At 42.8% G+C, this 13,986-nt stretch overlaps 1 protein-coding gene across 1 annotated transcript in view; it reads left to right on the forward strand.

Moving 5' to 3' along the window:
* Nucleotides 1-904: 904 nt before the first annotated feature.
* Nucleotides 905-13,986, forward strand: part of LOC310858238 (germ cell-specific gene 1-like protein) — a gene marked incomplete at both ends in the record, with an annotated part of 33,438 nt that continues 20,356 nt past the window's right edge. Inside the window, 2 exons of the mRNA XM_083764346.1 lie at nucleotides 905-1,223; nucleotides 11,509-11,556. Of these exons, the coding sequence (XP_083620472.1) occupies nucleotides 905-1,223; nucleotides 11,509-11,556 (367 nt within the window). The remainder of the gene's footprint in view (nucleotides 1,224-11,508; nucleotides 11,557-13,986) is intronic.

The raw sequence follows: 13,986 nt of genomic DNA on the forward strand, positions 1-13,986 counted from the left end.
AAATATCTATCACACGCACATCCATGATCCAACACTTATTGACGCAACAAGCACGAATTCAGCCACCACTAAATCCTCTCACATGATGCAGCGTGACACCCGGAGGCGAGGAGAGGAGTGGGATCATTCACTTCACTTCACACCACGCCACCGGCCGGCCGCGTGTGAAAGATGGAGCGTGACTTTACTTCACGATGATGCGATGCGAGGATGGCTCACGATGTCATCATCATCATCAACATCATCATCATCAACATCATCATCGTCGTCGTGAAGAAGAACTTCAGCCGTGGAGAGTGTTTCTGAAGCCAGATCTGAAGAAGAGAGATCGACAGATTCTGAAGAAGAGAGATCTGAAGAGAGATCGGGCAGCCTTGGATGGATGGATTTTATTTTGTCATTGCGGACACAAGTGTATACAACGAAATTAATCTGTTGGCATCGATCCAAATGCAATACAAAGAAATAGTCATATAGTACTGCAACAGTTGGTATAGTATTGGCAAGAGTAAAAACAGTAGGAAAAAATACATTTTATTACAGTTAGATCGAGGCAGCCTTAACTCGGGAGTGAATCCAAATTGACTGTTTTTAAGCCATATACCCTATGGCTTTAAGCTAAAAGGATTTTCATTCGTGTTTTGCATGTTTTTTGGTTCATTGCGTAATTTGCGTAACCGTCACAGGGCAAAGCTGTCTGTCTGTCGCTCCCATGAATGTTTTGTTGGTTCCTCACATCATCAGACAACGACACGATGAAGAGCTGAAGTTAAAAGGATTTTCATTCGTGTTTTGCATGTTTTTTGGTTCATTGCGTAATTTGCGTAACCGTCACAGGGCAAGGCTGTCTGTCTGTCGCTCCCATGAATGTTTTATTGGTTCCGCACATCAACAATCAACCACGATGAAGAGCTCACCCTCCTCCTCCTCCTCCTCCTCGTCGCGTCGCAGAGCCCGGGCTCTGCTCTCCGTGGCGCTGAACTTCCTGGCCCTGCTCTTCGCCGTCACGGCCTTCCTCACCACCTACTGGTGCGTGGGCACGCAGAGGGTGCCCAAGCCGGCGTGCAGCGCGCAGCGGACGCACAAGTGCCTGGACTACGGCGTGAACGAGACGGACCCCAACAAGGTGGTGTACAGCTGGGAGACCGGCGACGACCGCTTCCTCTTCCGCCAGTTCCACACCGGCATCTGGTTCAGCTGCGAGGAGAACATCCTGGACGAAAGTAAGATAATGCAGAGAGACGATATTAATTAATTAATTATCTCTCTCTCTCTCTCTCTCTCTCTCTCTCTCTCTCTCTCTCTCTCTCTCTCTCTCTCTCTCTCGTGTGTGTGTGTGTGTGTGTGTGTGTGTGTGTGTGTGTGTGCAGTGGCGTGCACAGACATTTAGAGGGGCAGGTGCTCAAGTGAAAAAAAGGGCACCTTGTGCAGCGCATTTTGGGGCGGGAACCCATTTTGGTGCTTTAGCTATTGAAATATAGCAGATCTACAAGCTCATAGCGCGCCACCGGGTGGCGCGCTACGAGCTTGTAGGTCTGCTATTTTTCTTTAATCGAAGAACCACCGACATAGAAACATAGCTTTAATAATAATAATATAGTAGTTTGAAGCGTTTTTTTTATCAAGATTTGATCAATGTCACCGCATGGTCCACACACTTTTTTTTCTTCTTCTTTTTTTAAGAGCAAAATTGCCAAAAGGGCAGGGGGTGCTCTAGCACCCCTTGTGTCTAACTGTGCACGCCACTGTGTGTGTGTGTGTGTGTGTGTGACTGTGACTGTGTGTGTGTGTGTGTGTGTGTGTGTGTGTGTGTGTGTGTGTGTGTGTGTGTGTGTGTGTGTGTGTGTGTGTGTGTGTGTGTGTGTGTGTGTGTGTGTGTGTGTGCATGCGTGACAGTGTGTGGCGAGCACGTGCAGCTTGGATAAAAATTGACACTGCTTTAGCCTATTTTGTGAGCTCAGTGGTTTTGGACCATGTGATCTGTGGACATATTTGAGCCACACAGAGTGATCATTTGATGATATTTAGTCTCTGTTTGAGCCACACAGAGTGATCATTTGATGATATTTAGTCTCTGTTTGAGCCACACAGAGTGATCATTTGATGATATTTAGTCTCTGTTTGAGCCACACAGAGTGATCATGTGATGATATTTAGTCTCTGTTTGAGCCACACAGAGTGATCATGTGATGATATTTAGTCTCTGTTTGAGCCACACAGAGTGATCATGTGATGATATTTAGTCTCTGTTTGAGCCACACAGAGTGATCATTTGATGATATTTAGTCTCTGTTTGAGCCACACAGAGTGATCATGTGATGATATTTAGTCTCTGTTTGAGCCACACAGAGTGATCATTTGATGATATTTAGTCTCTGTTTGAGCCACACAGAGTGATCATGTGATGATATTTAGTCTCTGTTTGAGCCACACAGAGTGATCATTTGATGATATTTAGTCTCTGTTTGAGCCACACAGAGTGATCATTTGATGATATTTAGTCTCTGTTTGAGCCACACAGAGTGATCATTTGATGATATTTAGTCTCTGTTTGAGCCACACAGAGTGATCATTTGATGATATTTAGTCTCTGTTTGAGCCACACAGAGTGATCAGTTGATGATATTTAGTCTCTGTTTGAGCCACACAGAGTGATCATTTGATGATATTTAGTCTCTGTTTGAGCCACACAGAGTGATCATTTGATGATATTTAGTCTCAGACCCAAAACTAAAAAAATATGTTTCGCTGTGTAGGCCTATTGATGTTGGTACCAATTACAAAAAAAAGAACAGGCAAACGTTGATCAAAATAGTAGTAGCTTGTAAATGAAGTAATGGAGATCAACAATAATTTAACCCTTGAGAGCTATAAAGATCTATAAGGGTCCATTTGTTTACCAGCTCTCCATCATTTAGCTGGGGGGACCGGCTGGAACCCCCTCAAGGACCACTGGTGGTCCCCGGACCACTGGTTGAGAAGCACTAAGCCTATAAGCTGTTATGTCTTAAATGGTGCTGAGGGGTTTGTAATGGTGAGCTAAAGGTTCTGCCTCTGCAATCATCATTGTCACCATAAAAGAAGCCTGAGGCGCACAATAGCCCACAGCGGTGGGAAATTACATTTAATGAATTGCATTTTTATAGTGCTCAAATCGCTTTACAACGGTTCATTCATTCATACATTGGGAGGTGAAGGTTCATTCATTCATGCATTGGGAGGTGAAGGTTCATTCATTCATACATTGGGAGGTGAAGGTTAATTCATTCATACGTTGGGAGGTGAAGGTTCATTCATTAATATATTGGGAGGTGAAGGTTCATTCATTCATACGTTGGGAGGTGAAGGTTAATTCATTCATACGTTGGGAGGTGAAGGTTCATTCATTCATACGTTGGGAGGTGAAGGTTCATTCATTCATACGTTGGGAGGTGAAGGTTCATTCATTCATACGTTGGGAGGTGAAGGTTCATTCATTCATACGTTGGGAGGTGAAGGTTCATTCATTCATACATTGGGAGGTGAAGGTTAATTCATTCATACGTTGGGAGGTGAAGGTTCATTCATTCATACATTGGGAGGTGAAGGTTCATTCATTCATACGTTGGGAGGTGAAGGTTCATTCATTCATATATTGGGAGGTGAAGGTTCATTCATTCATACGTTGGGAGGTGAAGGTTCATTCATTCATACGTTGGGAGGTGAAGGTTCATTCATTCATACATTGGGAGGTGAAGGTTCATTCATTCATACGTTGGGAGGTGAAGGTTCATTCATTCATACATTGGGAGGTGAAGGTTCATTCATTCATACATTGGGAGGTGAAGGTTCCACCGAAGAGCTCACACCGACCAACTCATTGGAGGCAGGGTGGGGTTCAGTGTCTTGCCCAAGGACACTTCCACATGTGGACAGGAGGAGGAGCCGGGATTTCGAACCGCTGATCCAAGGACGACCTGCTCTACCTCCTGAGCCACAGCCACCCCTTATTTACCTAAGTACTGTACTTATGAGTACAATCGTGAGTTATTAACATATTTGTAGCCTACTTTATTTGAGTATTTCTAATTTGTTTTCTTCAGAGAACACACACATACTGTATATCGATAGAGTGTAGCCATATTGGATGGAAAAGTAATTAAACCCCCCTTTTTATTTTTTCTTCTTAATCCTACTATAAATGTGCCACGTGTGTGTGTGTGTGTGTGTGTGTGTGTGTGTGTGTGTGTGTGTGTGCGTCATGCATGCGTGTGTGTCTGTGTGTGTGTGTGTGTGTGTGTGTGTGTGTGTGTGTGTGTGTGTGTGTGTGTGTGTGTGTGTGTGTGTGTGTGTGTGTGTGTGTGTGTGTGCGTCATGCATGCGTGTGTGTGTGTGTGTGTGTGTGTGTGTGTGTGTATGTGTACGTCATGCATGCGTGTGTGTGTGTGTGTGTGTGTGTGTGTGTGTGTGTGTGTGTGTGTGCGGTTGTAATGCACGTAACTCGAGAACCGTTCGCCCCACCGACTTCACATTCGACACACACGTTCCACGCCCCCGCAGGGAGTGCAGTGCCCGGTATCGAGTCTGTCGGACCCACGGTACTCCAGAACCACCACAAAAGGCTCTATAGTCAGGCTCTGCCAGTGGGCCTAATCAGCCAAAGTCCCCTCACCTGTGCAATTTCCAGCCTCTGCCTTCAGCCAATTGATTGCCATGGCAACCCCACAGCTGACAATTGATTAGCCTACTTAACCAGTCCACTTCTCACAGTCTTCTTCACACACAGACAGATACAGAGATCTCCATGTGGGACAGACAGACAGACAGACAGACAGACAGACAGACAGACAGACAGACAGACAGACAGACAGACAGACAGACAGACAGACAGACAGACAGACAGACAGACAGACAGACAGACACAGAGATCTCCATGTGGGACACAGACAGACAGACAGACAGACAGGCAGATACAGATATCTCCATGTGGGAGACAGACAGACAGACAGACAGACAGACAGACAGATACAGAGATCTCCATGTGGGACAAAGACAGACAGACAGAGAGATCTCCATGTGGGACACAGACAGACAGATACAGAGATCTCCATGTGGGACACAGACAGACAGACAGAGAGATCTCCATGTGGGACACAGACAGACAGATACAGAGATCTCCATGTGGGACACAGACAGACAGATACAGAGATCTCCATGTGGGACACAGACAGACAGATACAGAGATCTCCATGTGGGACACAGACAGACAGATACAGAGATCTCCATGTGGGACACAGACAGACAGACAGACAGACAGACAGACAGACAGCTCCATGTGGGACACAGACAGACAGACACACAGTTAGAACGGGTGCTATATGACAAGTTGACAACGGGTATTATTAGGTTCCCAAGTTGCATCGTTCTCAAGTAGGCCGGTGGCCGATGGGCATGTTCAGGTCTAGTATTGCTAAATACAACACACAACAGGTAGGCCTACTTATTGATACCATCCATTAATTGCATTGCAATACGGTTCGATAAAGTCAATGCTGCTGTTTACATACTCGATATACTTTTGATTCTTTAAATTAAAATTGCTTTTTCGATGCAGTTTCTATATTTTTACACCCCTATATCCATTACCCACTTCAGCCCTATATAATGGCTATATTTCGGCCATTTCAAAATATCAGATCTATAAGCTCACACTGTATACGTCTGGATGTGACACATTGTGAGCTTGTAGATTTGCTATTTTCGAAAGTGTGTGCGTGCGTGTCTCTCTGTCTCTCTCTCTCTCTCTCTCAGACAGACAGACAGACAGACAGACAGACAGAGATGTGGTTAGGTTATAATTATTATTAGATTGTATAGCGTGTAATGGGAATGTTGCATATGGTAGGAAGACTGTTTGTTGCATATTTAATTCTATGCAGTACTGTACTATATTTAGACATTAACAGATCAACTTACAAAGATAAATCCCACGCAGCTTTGCTCCCGTCTCGCTAGCCAGATCCCTAGTCCGCACTTAATGATTCTAAATCAGTGTTTTTGGCAGCAAATTATTTAGATTTTAGTTTCAGTCATTGTCTTTAAACTCATTAAATAACACAATACTCGTGTACCGAGGAGATACAGTGTGCGGGTGTACCTTATTGCTTTCATAGATGTCCACTGGCCTACGCACCTGTGCATACACCTGATTTCTAGGTGTGCGAGAAGTTTTCTCCTACAGTCATAGTCTTTTGAATAGTTTCATCATTAGGTTTAGTGACATTTTAGTCACCTGGGATGTTTTAGTGTTTTAGTCTAGTTTTAGTCGACTAAATGTCATGTGATTTTAGTCGACTAAATCTACGGTTGATTTAGTCGACTAAAAATGTATTTTGTCTTTGTATTTGTGCGCTTGTAGATCGGCTATTTTCAGCATGCAGCCAAGTGTAAAATGACTTGTACTGGATCTCTTGTCCACTAGTCCCTTCCTAACATTTTAGTTTTTATTATTTTCAACACAGTTCTAAAAAATATATACACACACACACACACACACACACACACACACACACACACACACACACACACACACACACACACACACACACACACACACACACACACACACACACACACACACACACACACACACACACACACACACACACACACACACACACAGTTTTAAGTGGTGTGACACTACACAGTGCAGTGATGTTACCAACCTGATTTCAACGCCCAACTCCAGAATGTTTTAACGTATACAGTATGTCCCCATTTTAAATATCCCAGAATCAATAATTCATACTTACCTCTTTGTGGTTAGTGCTGCACCATTCTTGCTCAAAATGTGAACCTCGATTTTTCCTTCCACCATAGCCATAACTTTAGTCTGTAGTTGTAGTTTTCCTTCCACCATAGCCATAACTTTAGTCTGTAGTTGTAGTTTTCCTTCCACCATAGCCATAACTTTAGTCTAGTTGCTGAACATTAACTACATTTAAAATGTGGCGCCTGGAGCCACAACTACTGTGGCTTTAAACCATAGACTGTAAAAAATATGGACAAAGCGTTCTCCGGGTCTGATATGGACGTAAAATGAAGCCTGTCAGTCCTTGAACTGTAAGTCGCCATCTTTGTAGATCCGTTTTGGCCCAGCTGGCCCATTGGCTGGCCCAGACAACGAGGGCGGGACTTCCCCCCTTCTTCTTAGTTGGTTTTTATTTTGACTCGAACGGGGGGTGTGGCTCCCGATCATAGACTGTAACGGTAGCCACGCCCCTCAGAATATACGGGACGTTATGGTAATTTTTTTAAATAAATGGAACCATAATTTATTAATTTTCCAAAAAGAATATTATGAGAAATTAGACTTTAAACTAGTGACTGGAAGCAGAAAGTATTCATGACCATGTTTATTAAGGTAATACAGTCTAGGTGAAGTTGGGCCCAAATACATGGACCTCTATGGGGCTATGGGTTTTTTTGGGCCCAATGACAGCGCCACAACAGGCCATTATATGAACTTTCAGGAAGTCCCGATTTCCTTTGTGGCTTCTAAACTGCCCCCCCCCCCCCTGCTTTAAACGGACAACATCAAAGCGCTCCACTTAAACCTCTCTTAAGCCCAAACCACACCAGTTGTAGCCTGGGGTCCACCTCTGCTTTCTATGTCAGTAGCCTGGGGTCCACCTCTGCTTTCTATGTCAGTAGCCTGGGGTCCACCTCTGCTTTCTATGTCAGTAGCCTGGGGTCCACCTCTGCTTTCTATGTCAGTAGCCTGGGGTCCACCTCTGCTTTCTATGTCAGTAACCTATTCTTTCTATGGCATAGGCATCTAGACGCAGCTGTGCGACATGAGACTAATTAATTAGAGCGACAGAGAGAGAGAGAGAGGAGTGTGTGTGTGTGTGTGTGTGTGTGTGTGTGTGTGTGTGTGTGTGTGTGTGTGTGTGTGTGTGTGTGTGTGTGTGTGTGTGTGTGTGTGTGTGTGTGTGTGTGTGTGTGTGTGTGTGTGTGTGTGTGTGTGTGTGTGTGTGTGTGTGTACGTGTGTGCGTCAATTTAACAAAGGTGCAGACGATCAGAAATCAGTGATCGACGTTTGCGCGATATGCCGAATGGAAGTGGACTCGATCGGTCCCAGACTTTTTTTTCTCTCCCTGGAAATAAAAACGTCTGGGTTTCCGAGGCTACACCAGTAGCAACTCCTCGCAATTAGTCGGTTTTTAAGGCATATGTCGCACCGATAATGTAACTCCTTGCAACTGCCATTGGGGATAATGGTTGCGAGTAGTTGCATTGGTGTGGTTTAATTGGGCCTTAAAGTCTCTCTCGTAGCAAAAACATGAGAGTAACAAAAAATTAATTGGACAGCCATAACTACTAGTGCTGCACAATACTTGCTCAAATGGAGGAATTGAGATTGCGACGTAATCTAGATTGCGACCTTTTTTTTCTCGATTAATTGTGCAGCACTGTATTTGTAGCAGTAAGTATTTTGGTATGGCATGTTGTGTGTGAGGTGTGCTATAGTTCAACATTGGGTTTAACCCATTCTGAGCGGGAACCCCTTTCAGCAGATCTACAAGCTCATAGTGCGGTACCGAGTGCCGCGCTACGAGCTTGTAGGTCTGCTTTTTTATTTTATTTTATCTTGTGGCACAAATCTTTGAATACCGGTATGTATGTATATATATATATATTCTTTCACAGCGAACGTTTTGAATTCAAATCTTTGCTTCGGGGGCCGGTCCCTGGAACAACATTTTCAGATGGGGGGGTCGACGGCCAATTACATTATATTTCTGGGGTCCTTTGACCTGAAATATTGAGAACCACTGACATAGAAACATGAGGAGGTTTTTCAGAAAACTGTCAGGATTTAGAATACTTTTTTTTTTTTAAATTTCGACGTCAGGTCTAAATGCGTTCAACGCGTATATACGCCGGAAAGGCTCAGTGTGGAGAACGGGAGACAGTGGTTTCAGTTATAAATACATGTATAAGTAATATTAAATATATGTTATTTTGTGTGCAACGTTTATGATCATACTAAAAGGTTGATTTTGTTATGAATAAATGTAATTTATTCATATGTTAAAAGGTTATATATATCACAAGGTAAATATGCACCCTTTGGAAGGGAGTCACATGATCAGAGTGTCACGTGACTCACATGACGTCACCTGTCAGTAAGGGGTCAGAGGTCAGAGGAGATCCTGGAGAGAAGTTGGGAACGTTTTGGGAACGTCAGAGAGAGACGATATTAATCAATCTGCACATGGTTCAAAGGTCCACACTGTACATATTCTTTATTATGTGTTCTTCTTTATTGTGGTGTGTTGTACATTGCTGTAAATGTGGAACTGCAGACTTTATTGACAAGTTGGACTCACATGTGTCTCACTATAACTAGAGGACTCTGCTTCCTTGTGTATGGACTCAAAAACGTGAACAAAATGTCTTTTTTTCTTTATTATAGTTTTCACGGTGTCTTGGTGACTTTCAAGAGGAGTATCATGCCTAAATAAAACCAAAATAAGACATCTGTATGATGCGTGGACATTCCATTGAACCTGTACAGCTACACTCAGTAATATGAAGCTTCCACTTTGCCAAGTCTAGAGCTTTGATGAGGTCAATTTAATCACATCTATCTCCGTCTATTCCAAGGGTCTGCCTGCGTGAGACGAGAGAGAGAGAGAGAGAGAGAGAGAGAGCTCAGTTTATGAACATTATGTAACGTTCGTCCTTAATGAGTTTTCCCTTTAAAACAGCTTTTGCCACATTCTCTCTACCTGATTAGAGTTCATACCATTTACGACAAATGTAATCCAAGCTGGACACATGACAGCAGTGTCGGAAACACAGGACTCACATTTTACTTAAGTAAAAGTACACCAATACTGCAAAAATAGAAATACTATAGAAAATAATAGAAAGTAAAAGTCGGGAATTCAAAATTAACAAGTATACCAAGAGTAAAGGTACTCCTTGTGCAGAATGTTTTCCTGTTTTCAAATGTATATAAAAAAAAATCATTTGAAAATAGCAGATCTACAAGCTCACAATGCTTCGCATCGCAGCGCATTGTGAGCTTGCAGATCTGCTATTTTCAAATGGCCGAAATGTACAGTATATGGTCTGAATTTTGGTCTGAATCTAGACTAAAGTTTTCCAAAAAAATGTTGTGGAGTAGAAATAGGAATATTTGTATCCGAGATGTAGCATGTATAGTGGAGTAGAAGTAAAAGTATTGGAAATTGGAAATACTCAAGTAAAGTACAAATACCTCAAAATTGTACTTAAGTATACAGTACTTAAGTAAAAGTACTCAGTTGCTTTCCACCACTGCACGGATGACAGAAATAGTGGCGCGTGTCTGCAGGGGTCAAAGGTCAATCCTTCCTGCCAACAATGACCTATGACCGAGTCTGGTAGGATTTAACCCCTTCAGACCTGGCTGAGGACGATTCTACAAAATGTCTTCTAAATCCTGACAGTTTTCTGAAAAAACCTCATGTTTCTGTGTCAGTGGTTCTCAAACATTGTCATCTGAAAATATGTAGTTCCAGGGACCCCCCCCCCCCCCCCCCCCCAGAAGCAAAGATTTGAGTTCAAAACGTTCGCTCTGAAAGAATATATATTCACAGATTTGCCACATTTTAACGATTTTTCTAAAAATAGCAGACCTACAAGTGCCACGCTACGAGGGGGCGTCTTACTCAGGGCGTCTTAGTGGTTATTTAAAAAATCACACCCGTGTGAACTGAGTGGTGCAACTCCCCTCTCTCTCTCTCTCTCTCTCTCTCTCTCTCTCTCTCTCATTAGCAGGCAACAGTGCAGCACTGTCTCTCTCTCTGTTTCTGGCACAACAGCGCCCCTACTGGTACTCATAGTCATATAATACTGGTGCTCATTAACGTCACATAGGTGAACCAACACATAGGTGGGTGAACACGGACATTGCTGTTCCTTGGAGTGGTTGCACCACTATTTTCAATAGCTGAAGCATGACATGATGCTAACACCAAAATGTAGTATGTAGTACTACATACTAGTAGTATGTAGTAAGTATAGGCTTGACGTTTTGCAATGTTAGGTAATAAGTCAGACACATGAATGTAACTTGCTTCCAACTGAACACAGATGGACCCAAACACCTCACCTTTATTGTTTAACCGATTCTGACCTGAGATCAGATTCATACGAGGTTTCCACTGGACACACACTGGTCTGATTAACCCATTCTGACAAGAGATCAGATTCTAAAAATGTCAGTTGTTCTTCGATTTAAAACAAAATAGCAGATCTACAAGCTCATATGAGCTTGTAGATCTGCTATTTTTCAATAGCTAAAGCATAGCATGATGCTAACACCAAAATGGGTTCCCGTTCAGAATGGGCTAGACACCAGAGTGTAGAGGAGTGTACAGTATAATAATATTGCTGAGCCGTGACACCAGTGACTAATATATAATCCTGCACTGTGTCGTGACTATAACTCTGTTTTTTACTGCCATTTACAGGTGAGGCGTGCCAGAGTTTCATCGACTTGGCCCCCGCCTCCGAGAAAGGTGAGTGATGATTCAGGACATTTTTGAGCATTTATGTCTGTCCATCCCTATCTGTATTTTTAGGGTATACCAGTAGGGGCAAAAGTGGTGCTGTTGTGCTAGAAACAGAGAGACGTGCGTGCGTGCGTTCGTGCATGCGTGCGTGTTCTTTTTCAGTAAATTAAGAAAACCTTATCATCATCATCATCATACTATAATTCTAACAATGTCTGAGTGTGTGTGTGTGTGTGTCTGTGTGTGTGTCTGTGTGTCTGTGTGTCTGTGTGTCTGTGGGTCTGTGTGTCTGTGTGTCAGAAACACTGCCGTAGCCAGGGCCGGATTAACACCTCTGAGGGCCCCTGGGCACTGAAGCTCGAAGGGCCCCCCTTCACGCGCACCCAATTTCTTTGCTGTTTTGTAGCCGTTTTGGGGCAGTTTTATGCCGTTATATTGGCCTATTTCCGGTCGCCTACCCCCCCCAGAGTGACAGCCAATCTAGCGCATTGTTGCTGCTTTAGACACAATTTCACTTTTCAGCTGCCCTTCTCACCAACAATAAAACACAAATATTTTTAGACACCATTTATTTCATTCGGATTAGCAGGGAAATTATCTGTGGAACTAAAATATATATATATAATTTTTTTTTTGAGGGGCCCCTGGTGCCCCTGGGCACGTGCCCAAAGTGCCCATATGGTAGATCCGGCCCTGGCCGTAGCTCCTTACTGCCTGCACCAATCATTCCCACTTTCCACACAGGCATTGACCATCTGAATATGGAGGGCGTAACGAATTTCACACATTAATGATTATTAATGAATTTATTAGTCATTTACAAACGCACCCAGGCGCAGTACCCCCCACGGCCACAAGGGGGGGGGGGGGGGGGCAAATATCTCACAACGGGTAAGGACTAGTATTTTAAAACATAGCAATACTTGCCTGTTATCGTGAGTTGATATACTGTCAGATATACTTGCATGAGAGGGGAGGGAGAGTTAGCCACTTTAGCAGACAGTTTGAGGGTCCAATGGTGAGTTAGCTCGTTTTTTTGTCAGAAGCATTTTTAATACTTGGTTAAAAGTTAAAATGAAGTGAGGGGCGCTCGTATCATCGTAAACATCATCTCATTCTGTTTGTGTTTTTACATTATCGATGGCGTTTAAATTAGTGTTGTTTTCGTCGACTAAAACTAAGAGGAAAAATGTTCGTCGACTACCTTTTTCCACTGACTAAAACTAAATAAAAACAAAATAAAAACGAATCTATGATGACTAAAACTAAGACTAAATATACTGACAATTTCGTCGACAAATAAAAACTAGACTAAATGTTAGGAAGGGACTAGTGTACAAGATCCACTATAAGTCATTTTACTCTTGGTTGCATGCTGAAAATAGCTGATCTACAAGCTCGTAGATCGGCTATTTTCAGCAAGTGTAAAAACACTCATTAGGACGGCATCAAGGCCCACCAAAACACATTTTAGTCGACTAAATCACCTCTAGATTTAGTTGACTAAAACTAGACTAACACTAAGACATTCCAGGTGACTAAACGTGACTAAGACTAAAGGAAAACTATTCAAAAGACTATGACTAAAACTAAAATAAAAAAATGCTGCCAAAAACAACACTGGTGTGTTCAGACATTTAAAGGTGAACTAGCTAACTTTGAGCATATAATACCCCCCCCCCCCTCTTCATCCATTGCAGTTTCTGTCTATGGGGGGAGGAGGGGAATTCTGCCGGATCACTTAATTCATTGATCACTTAATTGATGTACTTCAAAGAGGTTGTTGTAACGATGAGCTGAGCACTGAGTTGATTGATTGGGACATTAAATGGTAGCGTTCTCTCTGATCAATGAATGAATGCATCAGAAGAAGACATCAATCACTGTGACACCTGTCAGAGGGGGGAGGGAGGGGTGGATGGGTCATAGTCTCTTGAATAGTTTTCATTTAGTTTTAGTCATATTTTAGTCACCTGGAATGCGTTAGTGTTAGTCTAGTTTTAGTCGACTAAATGTCATGAGATTTTAGTCGACTAAATCTACAGTTGATTTAGTCGACTAAAATGTATTTTGGCGGGCCTTGATGCCGTCGTAAGGACTGTTTTTACACTTCTCGATCTACAAGCGCTGCGACGTGTTGTGCTCTTGTAGATCAGCTATTTTCAGCATGCAACCCAATGTAAAATGACTTATACTGGATCTCTTGTCCACTAGTCCCTTCCTAACATTTTAGTCTAGTTATTATTTGTTGACGAAATTGTCAGTATATTTAGTCTTAGTTTTAGTCATCATAGCTTAGTTTTAATTTAGTTTCCATTTAGTTTTCTTCAGTGGAAAAAGGTAGTCGACGAACATTTTTCGTCTTAGTTTTAGTCGACGAAAACAACACTGCCCGGAATGTTTTAGTGTCAGTCTAGAAAATAGCCGATCCACAAG

Source organism: Protomyctophum parallelum (genome assembly GCF_964188405.1).
Source record: "Protomyctophum parallelum genome assembly, chromosome: 5".
NCBI classification, from domain to species: Eukaryota; Metazoa; Chordata; class Actinopteri; order Myctophiformes; family Myctophidae; genus Protomyctophum; species Protomyctophum parallelum.